The sequence below is a fragment of the Mus caroli genome, unplaced genomic scaffold (genome assembly GCF_978045245.1).
Source record: "Mus caroli unplaced genomic scaffold, Mus_caroli_1 scaffold_15, whole genome shotgun sequence".
NCBI classification, from domain to species: Eukaryota; Metazoa; Chordata; class Mammalia; order Rodentia; family Muridae; genus Mus; species Mus caroli.
The window spans coordinates 96,090,702-96,104,935 of NW_028227270.1; the positions used below are offsets into that span (position 1 = coordinate 96,090,702).

The following is a 14,234-nucleotide window of genomic DNA, read 5'->3' on the forward strand; positions in this document are numbered from 1 at the left end:
GTTATCACAGAGAAAGGAGCTTCAGTTGAGGAAATGCCTCCATGAGATCCAACTGTAAGGCATTTTCTCAACTAGTGATCAAGGGGGAAAGGCCCCTTGTGGGTGGGACCATCTCTGGGCTGGTAGTCTTGGTTTTATAAGAGAGTAGGCTGAGCAAGCCAGGGGAAGCAAGCCAGTAAAGAACATCCCTCCATGGCCTCTGCATCAGCTCCTGCTTTCTAACCTGCTTGAGTTCCAGTCCTGACATCCTTTGGTGATCAACAGCAGTATGGAAATGTAAGCTGAATAAACCTTTCCTCCCCAACTTGCTTCTTGGTCATGATGCTTGTGCAGGAATAGAAACCCTGACTAAGACAGTAACATCTTACACGTTAGGATTATCACGACCTCTGCATTGGCCTGGCTTGCCTTATAAAGAAATGCTTCTCATGGAACAGTTTTGCTGAAACGAGGAATGGTCTAAAGAGCAGAGAGAGGCTCCCACCACTATTAGAGGAATTTATAGGAATTCTCTTTTACTCTTCAGTAAATCAGTATGCCCAAGTCTGCTGACACCACCTGCAATGATTTCCTAGAGTTAAAGGAAAAGCTGATTAACCCTTTAGTGCCTGCCGCCTTTGAACTCCCCTGAGAACTCGGAATATGCAAGGTAAAGATTAGTGATCTCAGCCACAGAGTCCCCATGCCTTCCCGTAGCATGGTTAATAATTATGCTCAGCTTAATGTCTAGAATTCCAGTCTCAGCCAAAGCATTTTAAATAGCAATTTCATGGTATATTTCATTAGAGATCATGCCTAATGATTAAACTGAACCAGGTAGGTCTCAGTAATGATATTTGCCATCTGAAGGACATTCATCCAAGCGGATGACCTGAGCCACAGCTCCAGTCCCCACACATTTCCAGAAAGGCAAAGCTTTGCAATTTCAAGTGATTTCTTCCTTTCGTCCCATATCCTGGTACCTACCGTGTTCCCCACACAACTAAGGTCACCCAGATTCTCATAAGGAAATCTCCAAAGTGAGCTGGGTAGATCTAAGACAGTTCAGCAGCATGGTTTTCCCCCACAGGGGGCTACCATGCCTTACGAAGGCCTTCACTGGGGTCTAAGTTTGGCTCCTAACTAGCAGAAAGTTTACCAAAGCAGAGTTCCTCCCAGGTACAGAGCACTCTTTACCCATCAGCAGGTCACTTGGAGAAGGACAAGCCCAACCCTCCCTCTTCTTGCTTGTCTCTTTACTGGTCACTAGGGCTCCTCCACCAGTGGATGAAGACCAGCAAACAAAAGAAAGAGAGCATCCAAACAGACTCTTGATTTTTAAAAAGTCAGCGTGGGAATAAGAATACAAATTACCTTGACTGGGCTGCTGAGGTGGCTCAACTGACAAAGGTGCCTGAGTTTAATCCCCCAGATCATGTGAAAACCATCTTCGGCAAGTTGCCCTTTCTCCAGCAACACACGTACACCATATAAATAAATTAATTAATAGCAAATATCTTTACTGATCTTCAGTGTGTGGGTCAGTGAGACTCAAAGAAACAAAATGAAGCCCTAAACTGTTCTGTGTTCTAATCAGCGGGAACACAGACTGGGAGGAGCTCGGGAGCACTGTGGGAGGAAGGAGAGGATAAAGGGCTCACTCAGGAATGTGAGCCAAAGCTGGAGCCTGGGCTGCCGTATCTTAAGAAGGGCGAGTGTAACGCTAACTTAGAGTTGAAATTTCTACACTACCAAAAATGCCCTCCAGTTCCATAAACTACTGGTAAATGGCACTGCCGTGGGAGGAGGTTTATGTCAATGTCATGAAGAGGACTTTGTTTCCGGGCTGATAGCATACTAAACAGACAAAAGCCATAGGAATCATGACAGACCTTATACTCAGCCAATACTTTAGAGGCAGCAAGGCCAGAAGAAGGCATGACCATGGCACATTCACCCTACAGGAATTCACAAGAGACCTAGGGAAGAACACTGAGTGTTCTCAAGGCTTTGGTTCTAATGAAGGCCTCTGAGGAGGAGCTAAAGGAAGCAGACATCAATTCTCTGCTTGATTGTTGTTTCCCAGGTGAGACAGGAAGTGGGTCTTCACTGGGGGGGGGGGGGACCTTGAGGCCAGGATGATTTAGCAATTAAAATATAGGGACAGCAAAGCCATGTGGCAGTGAGGTCAGGAGAAATCCATGTCCACAGATCCAGGCCCTGAGTGCACTGTGAAGCTGCCGCACAGTGTGGGAGACACAGAGCTTCCCAATGCCCAGCTGGCCTTCTGCCTGCCTAGCATCTGACCCTGGCTGACACAAGACTACCTTGTTCCCACATCCTTCCAAGTCAATGTTGATTCTTTCTTCCAAATACATGTTTTTTACTCTTTCAGTGACAAATATTAAATAATTTCTTCTATGATTTATAGAAAGAAATATTAAGATCTTAATAGAAAAACAGGCCAAAAATAAAAGACTTGTATTTAAAACATGTTTCAACCCATTAAGACTCTACCTGCACTTCCCCAGGCCTCTAGCTAGCTAGGTGGCTCTGGAAGACCATAGTTAAAGTCATGAGTACTTGGGATGGAAATGTCCCCCATGGGTTGTGTGGTGCTGTTGTGGGATGGACTGTGGCTCACTTAGGAAGTGGAGCCTAGCTCAAAGAAGTGGGCTGGGGTTGGGGCCTTGAGTTTTATAGCTTAGCTGTTTCCTGTCCCAGGAGATTTGAGGAGGTGAGAGAACCCCAACCTCATGTTTCTATGGGTACAGAACCCAAGCCTTCACACCGTGCAGGTTGAATCCTCTACAACAGTAAGATGGGATGAATCCCCTTAAGCTACATTTTTCTTCTTCTGTATCTGGTCACAAGAACACGGAAAGTAAGGAACATGGTTGGCTTGTTTCTGTCTCTTACCCAACTCTAACCTCCCACTGAGCAAAGCCATGAAGCATTTGGTTTATAAGACACATTTGAACCAGCTCTGAGGGCATCCAAGTACTCTAATGTGAGGGCACCTGTTCTCTATCTCTCTTTACATTGTGAGCCATGCCCCCTTTATGTTAAAGAAACTTTGACTCAAAATACCTATTTAAAAATGCCACTGTCTGGAAGACCCTCTCCCCAGATGGGACAGGAGGCACAGGGGTGAGGAATGAAATTCACATCTAGGTCAGAACAGAAGGAGGCTTCTATCAGAAGGATCTGCAGATAGCTTCATAGCAACACAGTAATTCTAAGAGAACAGTTTAACACAAACTGTCTCTAAACTGAATCACCATCCTAGTCAGTTATAGTTACTGTTGCTCAATGGAACACCATGATCAAAGCAACCTGGGGAGGAAAGGGTTTATTTAAGCTTACAACTCTCGGACCAGACTTCATTGCTGGGGTAGTCAGAGCAGGAACTCAAGCAGGGCGAGAGCATGAAGGCAGGGGCTGATGCAGAGACTATGTAGGAGTGATGCGGAGGCCATGGAGGAGTGCTGCTTACTGGCTTGCCCTTCATGGCTTTGCTCAGCCTGCTTCCTTACAGAACCCAGGACCACCTATCCAGGGATGGATGGTACCATCCTCAATGGGCTGGGCCCTCCTACATCAATCACTAATCAAGAAAATGCCCTGCAGGCTTTCCTATAGCCTCCATTTTACAGACATAAGGACATTTCAAGTGTGGTTTCCTCTTCTCAAATGACTATAGCTTGTGTCAAGTTGACATAAAACTAGCCAGCACAGCAAGGTAGATGAACAACACTGGCTGCCTTTCTAATGTTGCATCAAAAAAAAGAACCCTGGGGCTAGAAAGATAGTTCAGTGGTTAAGAGCACTTGCTTTTCTGCAGAAGGTCCTGGTCTGGTTCCTAGCACCCACGATGGACAGCTCACTGTCATCTGTAACTCCAATGCCAGAGCACGTGACACTCTCTTGGTCTCTGAGAACACTAGGCATGCATGTGACACACACACACACACAAACATATATATATATATATATATATATATATATATATATATATATATATGTATACACACACACACAAGCAGTCAAACACTCATAAAAAATACAAATAAACATTTTTTACATGAAACTCAAGAAGAAGGAAGACCAAAGTGTGGATACTTCGTTCCTTCTTAGAATGGGGAACAAAATACCCATGGAAGGAGTTACAGAGACAAAGTTTGGAGCTGAGACAGAAGGAATGACCATCTAGAAACTGCCCCACCTGGGGATCCATCCCATATTACAACCACCAAACCCAGACACTATTGCATATGCCAGCAAGATTTTGCTGACAGAACCCTGATATAGCTGTCTCTTGTGAGACTATGCCAGTGCCTGGCAAATACAGAAGTGGATGCTCACAGTCATCTATTGGATGGAACACAGGGCCCCTAATGAAGGAGCTAGAGAAAGTACCCAAGGAGCTATAGGGGTCTGCAACCCTCTAGGAGAAACAACAATGTGACCTAACCAATACCCCTAGAGCTGTGTCTCTAGTTGCATATGTAGCAGAGGATGGCCTAGTCAGCCATCAATGGGAGGAGAGGCTCCTTGGTCTTGGGAAGATCATATGCCCCAGTCAGTACAGGGGAATGCCAGGGTCAGGAAGCGGGAGTGGGTGAGTTGGGAAGCAGGGCCGGGGAGGGTATAGGGTACTTTCAAGATAGCATTTGAAATGTAAATGAAGAAAATATCTAATAAAAAAAAAAGATAAAATCCATGGGGCTGGGAAACAGCTCAGTTAGAAAAGTGCTTGCCAGCACTCACTCGGTAGCCAATGGGTGCACGCCTCCAACTCTGCTCTTCCTGCTGCGCTGGGTATGCAGCACCACATGCCAGCATGGAAAAGTTACTCTCAGTGAACCTGCGCACACCTGTTCCTCTTTACTATGTTCAACGCTCTCACCACAGAGACTGAAGCCCATGCTGTTGAGGAATTCACACCTCTCAGACTCTACAGCAGACATTCATGTTCCAGCACCAATTGTATCCAAGGTGGCCTATCAAACAAGTGTGGATAGATTCTTGTCTGGAACTAATTTACTAATCTATTCTTTATTCCCACTCAGTATAGCTATTAAAAGTATATATTCTTCAGACATGATAAAAATTACAACAAAAAAATGTATACTATTGTCTGCTTTAAGCTTTAAAACCTATCACTTTCATAGACAATTAAGGTGACATGCATTGAAAAATGAAAAAGATAGACAAAATATTATTTTAAACAAGATGTGGAAATAGCATGTCTTCCATAAATCATTCAGTGAATATTCATTGAATAATGAATGTAACCACACATTCTTCAAATACTGTACAATTAGAGTTTTATCTTATGTGACTTTTCTGGAGGATCTCGTTGGCCTTGTTACATGCTTAAGTAGAATGAGAAAGAAGGTGGGAGCAGTACACAGCCTCTCTGGGGTCTGGGCTTCAGATAGAAAGAACTGCTTTGTTCTATATGGCAGTATTGGATCTAGGGAACGCTGATAGAAAGAGTATACACCTGGGCTAGTGAGTAGTGTCCAGCCTGACCTACATCTTGCTCTGCCTCACTGAAGCACATTAAGCAGAAATATAAATTCAAGGGAAGCCTAGGATACAATAGCTTGAGGCTAAGCTTAGCAAGACCCTATCTGCTACATAATAACTAACTAAATAAATCAGGACACGGAGTGTAACTCCATAGCAGAGCACTTGCTTAGCATGTGTAAGCCCTTGGGTTTAATCATTAGCACAAGAAGATAATTTTTAAAAATGAAAACAATCATAGCAGCCTTATTTATAATAGCCAGAAACTGGAAACAACCCAGATGTCCCTTAACAGAGGAATGGATACAAAAAAATGTGGGACATTTACACAATGGAGTACTACTCAGCAATTAAAAAGAATGAATTTATGAAATTCCTAGGCAAATGGATAGACCTGGAGGGCATCATCCTGAGTGAGGTAACCCAATCACAAAAGAACTCACATGATATGTACTCACTGATAAGTGGATATTAACCCAGAAACTTAGAATACCCAAGATACAAGATACAATTTGCAAAGCACATGAAACTCAAGAAGAACGAAGATCAAAGTGTGGACACTTTGCCCCTTCTTAGAATTGGGAACAAAACACCCATGGAAGAGTTACAGAGACAAAGTTTGGAGCTGAGACGAAAGGATGGACCATCTAGAGACTGCCACACCTGGAGATCCATCCCATAATGGTGTCAGTGCCTCCAAACACTGACACCATTGCATACACCAGCAAGATTTTTCTGAAAGGACCCTGATATAGCTGTCTCTTGTGAGACTATGCCAGTGCCTGGCAAACACAGAAGTGGATGCTCACAGTCAGCTATTGGATGGAACACAGGGCCCCCAATGGAGGAGCTAGAGAAAGTACCCAAGAAGCTAAAGGAGTCTGCAACCCTATAGGTGGAACAACAATATGAACTAACCAGTACCCCCCGGAGCTCGTATCTCTAGCTGCATATGTAGCAGAAGATGGGCTAGTCAGCCATCATTGGGAAGAGAGGCCCCTTGGTCTTGCAAACTTTATATGCCTCAGTACAGGGGAACGCCAGGGCCAAGAAGTGGGAGTGAGTGGGTAGGGTAGTGGGGGGGGGGAGGTATGGGGGACTTTTGGGATAGCATTTGAAATGTAATGAAGAAAATACCTAATTTAAAAAGTAAAAATAAAAAAATTAAAAATGAAAAACATATTTTTGAGTCAGACATGGTGGCACACACCTTTAATCCCAGCACCCGGGAAGCCGAGGCAATCAGATCTCTGTGAGTTTTCAGGCCAGCCTGATCTACATAGTGAGTTTTAGAGCAGCCAGGACTGTGTAGAGAGACCCTGTCCCAAAGGAGCCAAAAATAATGACACAGCAAGCCCAACACAGCAACTATTTGTCTTTTTGGAAAGCCTCAGGCTTTAAGTCTGATCCTGGCTGTTTCTGACAGGTAAGCTATAAGGACGGAGGCAGGATTCCTTTTGGACTTTGAACAGAGATTTATTCAGCATATTCAGAATCTTCTCAACTGAACAGGGAGACTTGTATGGGTCTCATCTAGAAACACAAGGCTAGAAGATGGAAAAACAAGAGCATGTTTCATCCGATCCTGAATGCCTGAGCATATTATCTCTTCATTTCTGAAAACAGTCCAGCAAAGACATGACTACGTTTTCCTTAAAACATATAGTGGTTCTTCTATACATCTAAGACCTCATATCGTACCAGTAGAATATAATCCACCCGTCAGACATGCTATAAGCAACAACAACCAGAAGATGGCATTAATTTAAAGTTTCAAACTAGACCTTGCATTACCTCAGTATTAACAGCTTCCATTGGTCTTTTCTTGATTTCGCCTATGTCCAAGTAACTAGAAGGGAACAAAAAAAGTAAGGGTTGCTTTTACAGGTGTGAAGTCAGTTACATAAAATGTTTAAGCATTATGAAAAAGTAAAACCAGTCAAGAGAAATGCATAAGACTGAGACAGAAATCAGTAGGCGATAGATCGTGAGACTGGCATTCAGGCAGCCTCATCAACCTAAGCCAAAACACCAAGGGAATGGTGTGGAAAGACACACTTTGGGTCGGAAGCACAGCTCCCTCAGCCTGGGCTGACTCTCCCTCTCCCTCTCTCTCGCCATTTCTCTACCCTGTTCCTTTTCCTGTCCCTCTACCCTTTTCCCTCTCCTCTCCCTTCCATTCTTATTCCCTTTTTTAGAGGCAGGGTTTTATACACTAAGAACTAGGCTTGAACTCAGTGTGTTGCCAAGAGTGACCTTGACTTTCTGATCCCCTCACTTCCACTTCCCCAGTGCTGGGGTGACAGGCATGTGACACCATACCTGTGTTACGTGGCCCCGGGGCTCAAACCCAGGGCATGTGGGTACTCTACCAACTGGCTCACTCTCTAGCTATTTAGTATAACTCTATTCGATGAATCCTGTAAATTCTATTAATTCTATTCATTACAAAAGTGAGGGCAAAGGAACTAGTGAAAACCCAGGAAAGACAGACTGGAGTGTCCAAGGAAGAGCTGAGAAAGACTAGGAAAGTTTTCCAGTGACACTGGCATGACCAGTCCTGTAGGGTGGCTTGGGCATTGGATCAGCTTACATACAGATGGGGGTGAGGGGTAGTTAGCCTCTGAGACCCTTATCATCCATTCTTTCCACTACAGTTACTAACCAGTGACCAGTGCCTAAACACAACCTGAAAACTTGTGATCAAGGTAGCCCGTCAATGTGATCCACTTCCAGTTTAAATGCTTCCTAAATTGTCTTATAAATAAAAAAAAAATCTAAGTAATTATTTTACTATAAAAATATAAATCTAGCTTTTGATTTATAACCACAATTAGAATCTCAACTATCTTAACTATGGTAGCAGACAAGTTGTCAAAAGAAGAGTGTATTCAAATACTAACGGCACCTGTCATCAAGCCTAACTGAGTTCCATCCTGTGACCTCTATGGTGGAAGGAGAGAACTGACCCCCAAAGTTGTCCCCTGACTGCCATCTTCACACTATAACACACACATACCTACACATAAATGCACAAGTACAATAAATCCAAGTTTATATATTAAAATTAAGTTTGGTATTAAATATGTTCACTATTGGCTAATGTTTGGGTTTTTTGACAGAATGTTAGTTAATTCCACTAATATTAAAGTCCAACTACATTTCCCTATGTGCGCAGCAATGTGTGAGACAGTGTGCACAGTGGATCTCAGCAATGAAATGAGCCTTTTGTGAATTTCCTGGAGGTGTGTCTATCAAAAAATAAAACATTCTGTTGTATACAGGATAATGTCTCCTGTTTTATATTCTAAATGTCTCATACCTCACAGGTTAATGGAGTGTGTGTGTGTGTGTGTGTGTGTGTGTGTGTGTGCGCGCGCGCGCACTCGTGTGCATGCGCTTGGTCATGCACATGCCGCAGTTCACATGTGGAGGCTGGTTAACAGTTGTGTAGAGTGGACTATCACCCTCCATCTTCACGTGGGTTCCAGAAGTCCAACTCTCCTCACTAGGCTTACAGCACAAGCACCTTTACCCACTCACCCATCTTGTTGGCCCCAAGAAAAGTTTTGAGAAACACTTTCTAAAAGTGCTGTAAAAGAATGGTTTAAAACCTACCTGAACTTTGGAGGTGGTGTCAAAAATATTAGAAATACCTACCTGAACTTTGGAGGTAGTGTCAAAAATATTAGAAATGTCTTAGTGAAAGACGTCCCAGCAGGAAACTGATTCTCTTTCTGACAAGTAGTTTGCTGTCTTCCCCACCATTATGTGGGCTCTGAGCAGAAGCCCATGAATGACACTCACACTCTTCAGCCTCTTTTGCTCTATCAGTTGCTTCGGTTGTTACACAAGCAATATGTGCAGTGCTACAAAATACTAAGCTACAAACACATTCAGCACTTTCTCTTCTCAGTGTCTCTCACCACAAGCACAGGGAAATACTGACTGCTACTCCAGTGTCTGTCAACATGGAAAACTACCCATGGGGGTTTCAATAGCAAACTCGATTTCTGTGTGCTTAAGTGTGAACTAAAAGCAAATGTTAACCCTGCAGATCCACTCTGTGCACATAAGAAGTGGTCTGTAAGACAAGCTCTGGTTGGCTGGAAGCTATAGCTTATCATTCTGAGTTGGTAGCAGCACACCAACAAAGAGAGACAAATGACTAAAGTTTACAGCTTCCAGCTGTTCAAATCTGAATGAGATTTCCTTTCTGTATTATTACTGTATTGTATGTATTATCATATATGTATTATAAGAAATATGTGCTGGCATTATATATTATAATAAGTAATATAAATTATTCTATATCTAAGTGGCTGTTTTTGTTGGATTTGAGGTCATTGTTGTTTGAGATTGGAGCTCACGCTGCCCAGACTGGCTTTGAACTTCCTCTGTAGCCCAGGCTGGTCTTAAACTCCTGTTCTTCCTCCTTCTGTCCCCCAAGTGCTAGGATTACAAATCCTACTACACCCAGCTATGGGAATAACTTAATTTGAAATATAGACTTAATTCAAGATACTGGCCATAGAGTTACCTTATGTTACAAAACCCATTTCTATCCATAGTTTTTACTTTTTTTTTTTTTTCATTTTAAACATAGGGTCTTATGTATCCAAGGCTGGCCTAGTACCACATAAAGCCAAGTTTAATGACAACTGAGAGATAGAAGCAGGCAGATTATAAGGTTCAGGCTGACCTTGAACTTCCTGTGTAGCAGAAAATGACCATAATTTATGATCATCCTGCATTGCCTCTTGAGGAATCAGGTTGCCTAGTTTTATGGAGTTCTGGAGATCTTTGTACATGATAGGCAGCACGCTCCCAGCTGAACTACATCCCCACTTTCACCATACTAGAAATTGACCAGTTTATTCCAAAGATTCGTCCAAGGGCACAGCTATAAGTAGCTAACAAAATCTAAGTCCTCTGCATAAAGCTCCAAGTTTCTGAAGATGGAGGCCGGATGTCAGGAGTTCAAGGTCACCCTTGGATACATATGGGGTTAAAGACTAGCCTGGACTAAGAGAGACGCTTTCAAACAAACAACACAAACACAGTTCTGAGTTTCTTTTAGACATAGGGTTCCATTGAGCTCTTTCCTCGAGGGTTAGATGAATCGTGTTTAAGAGAAGTTCCAGAGAAGGAAAACATGAATCTAGAAGGATCCTTTATCTTTCATAAGAAGAAAGTTCCCATCCCCTGTGAGCAAGATCCCTAGAGCTCAGCTTGTGCAAGCCAGATGAGCACGGCAGTAATAGAGAACTTTTGTGGTATTTTGGTAAAAATGCTTCCATAAAGTTAGAAAATAATCACAGGAAACAGATTTATAGTAGATGCTTTTTAACTTTTGGCTATCAACTTTTGGGATCCAGGATAAATTTAAATTAAAATATTGTATTTTAAAGCTATAGAATATAGAATTATCTATGATTCCACAATTCCATTGGTAGATACAGTTGAGAGATACAGAAAGTGGTAAACAGACGTCCACAGAACCATTCTTCATAACATCCCCAAATATCCACCAGCCACATAGGATGAAGGAAAATCATTAGATCCACATCATGGGAAACCACTCAACCGTACAGTGACATGGACACCCACTACAGTGGGGATGACCCCTGGAAAGTGTTACAATGGCAAACAGAGCAGACATAAAGTCCCTTGCCATACTACTCTATCCTACAGACACAGGAAATAGCTTAGTGGTTGTCTCAAGCCTGAAGGAAGGAGAACTGGGAGGTGTCAGGGGTTTTTTCGGGGAGTGATCGAAATGTGGTAAAAATGGATTTCTAGTGATGGTTTGCAATTCTGCAAATCACCAAAGTATATGTCAGCAAAGCCTTAAAACACTCACTATCCTGTCCACTCCCGACAACTCCCACACAAACTTACGTACTTTTCTTACTGTACCCATCCCTTTATGGTTTGCATTAAAAGTATTGGTGTGCAGGTTGGAGGGCCTCAAAGACAAGTCAACTCCACAACCCTGAATCTCCCTTGCTAATTCACAGGAAATGGCTGTGAGACAGCACCCTATCCAGACAGTAGCCTAGAGATTATCATGGGCCAGACACAAAAGTCAGTGGACTTTCCCAAGCATTTTCTGACCAGCACCAGCACCCCGGATACAGGAAGAGGGCACAGCGCCTGGCTCTGTGCATTCTGCTTGCAATGAAGGAATTCAAACAATGAAGAGGGAAGTCACAACAGCGCATCCAGCTCTCGAATTAATTCGTTGTTGGTTCTTTTTTTTTTTAGGGTAAAGGGCTTTAAACAAACAAACCTGTAATCCCACACTTTGGGGACTGAGGCAGGAGGACTGCAGAGTTCTAGGCCAGCCTGAAACTAGTGAGTTTCAAAGGAACATTACAGACACTGTCTCAGAATAATAAAATAACCCTTCTGTTTCTACACTGTTTAACCATTCACTTAAAATCTGCACCTACTGCTACTGAAGTTAAATCCCTTCTCCAGTTTCAACTCTACCAACAACTGCCAGCTCCCTGCTAACTCACCCAGAGGTTGCCTCCTATCAACCACACCCCACAGAGCCGGGGCACACAGACTCACTTGAGTTTCTTGAAAGCTTCCGGGCCCCCAGCCACATAGTTGCCCCCGCTCTCTATCTGGTCCAGCTTCCGGATGCGGTGGCCCGTCCTCGGGGTGTAGATGTTCCTAACCGCCCCAAAAGGCGCCTGCACACCGCCAGTCACTTCTTTGAGGAAGACATCGAAGCTGGACACCTTCTTCTCGTGAATGACGACACGGCGCCCGGCGAAGAAGGGGTCCCCATTGCGGTACACCAGCACACTCTTCACCACCGGCTGCGACAGGTGGCTGGACCTGGAGCTGGGACCGTTCATCTTCTCCGCGGGACGCCGGGCCCGCAAGCACTCCACCGGCCTGCAACAGCAGCTCGTGGACCGCCTCCTGCAGGGACAAGGAAAGCTAGCCGCAGGTGAGGAAGGGCCAGCCGTGCGGGGCCAGCCCTAGCAGGTAGCAATTCAAGGAAGGCGCGGCACGGACGGCCAATCAGCGCTCGCAGGCTCGCACACCTGTCTCCCCCGCCCCGCAGCATCCAGGTGTGCAGTCTGGGAACCCACGCCGCTCGGGCTTTAAACCCCTGCGCGAGCCGGGACAGGAGGGACAGCGGCGGCCGCGCGCGCACTCAAGCGCGCACACATGCACCCGGTCTCAAGTGCACAGTATTAACATGGCGAGACTCAGTGCCTAGCATCACGCATCATGTCTGCGTCGTTTCTCTGAACTGGCTTCATTTTTCTTTCCCTCTTCTTGCACACTAACGCCACCTGCTCGTTCGCTTCCCCCACCGCCACCACCACCCTACCCCCCACCCCCCCGCCTCCAAAAGCCATTTCTATCCCTACTAAAGTTGCTGGGACTTTCATTTAAGGAAAACGAAATACTTTAAAATGCATTGAGAAGTTCGGGCGCAGTGGCGCACGTCTATCATCCTAGAATTAGGGCAATTCTAGAACTGGGATTGGAGGATTGCCTCAAGTTTAAGGACACCCTGGACTACCTAGAAAGTTCTAGACTAGTCTCAAGTATAGCCAAACTAAATTAATATCAATAAACTAAATAATCTGCAGTTTAGAAGCAGAGAGACGACTCCTGACCCCCCGGCGCTCCATTCTGGCCAGCGCCGCCCAGTGGCGAGCCTCCGGTGGGCCCTTCGCGGTGGTACCTACCGACACTCGCGGGCAGTGGGGGAGGAGCTGGGGGAGGGGCTCAGGTGGGGGCGGGGCGGGTTGCAGACTCTGGGCCCCGCACCGCTGTGAACCCTAAGCGGCCGCGCGTCTCTAGCACCGGTGCTCCCGCCTCCGCCGTTAGTGTCTTCAGAGGGCCTGCCTAGGCCCGCGGGGAGCCCAGTTTGTTTTTTCTCGTCGTTTCCATAGCAACTGCAGCCTCGCGCCCAGAGCTAGCCTGTGAACTAGGCCTAGAGCGCGCCTGCCTCCCTTGAGCTTCTCTGGCTGCCTCTGGCATCGAAGTCGTGAGGGGTTTGGGAATGAAGTTACCATACCAGCGCTGTGCTAGGGTGGAGCTTGGACACCCACACACAGCTAGGTAGGTGAGACCCTACAGTATTTTCTGTGCTTACTATGTGACGAAGAATTAAAGAAGACTTATGGGACTGAAGAAGACGTGCAGTGCCCAGAGCCTCCATGCTAGCTGTGTAAATGATTAGGCTGTATAAGTCCAGATAGAGTGGAAATTTTAATCAAGAACTTCAGCAAAGATGCAGGTGGTGGAGCATACCTGTAATCTCAGCACTGGGAGGGCAGAAGGCTGGAGGATTAGCCACAAACTCAAAGCCAGCCTGGTACAGAGTATGATCCTACCTACCCCACCACCAACCGCAGCTCCCCAGAAAAACTTCAGGCATACAAACAAGAACCTCAGAAGGGCCAGGAGTGCTGACACAATCTTTAATCCCAACCCTAAAAGTAGAAGCGGGCAAATCTCTGAGTTCAAGGCAGCTGGTTACATATCCAGTTTCAGGTTAGCTGGGGCTACATAATGAAACCCTGTCTTGAAAAGAAATAATAATAATAATGATGATAATAATAAATAAATCTCAATATAGCTACTTTGTCCTGTCCAGTTTGGGGTGCAAATAAAAACACAGATATAAATCGTTCTGCTGAAATGAACCAAACCACTGTTCCCCTTACTCCTACTAAGTCTTT

The 14,234-nt window shown here is 44.9% G+C and overlaps 1 protein-coding gene across 2 annotated transcripts in view; it reads right to left on the reverse strand.

Moving 5' to 3' along the window:
- The window catches only part of Dcdc2 (doublecortin domain containing 2), a 169,534-nt gene extending 156,255 nt beyond the window's left edge, over positions 1 to 13,279 (reverse strand). The window contains exons 1-3 of one of the 2 annotated variants that reach the window (XM_029468605.2): positions 13,236 to 13,279; positions 12,094 to 12,453; positions 7,309 to 7,363 (exon numbers count right to left, since the gene is read on the reverse strand). In XM_029468605.2, coding sequence (XP_029324465.1) covers positions 7,309 to 7,363; positions 12,094 to 12,386 — 348 coding nt within the window. In that variant the 5' untranslated portion in view covers positions 12,387 to 12,453; positions 13,236 to 13,279. Of the gene's footprint in view, positions 1 to 7,308; positions 7,364 to 12,093; positions 12,836 to 13,235 lie in introns of those variants that run through there. The other variant, XM_021180583.3, reaches the window with a different exon arrangement.
- Positions 13,280 to 14,234: the final 955 nt, after the last annotated feature.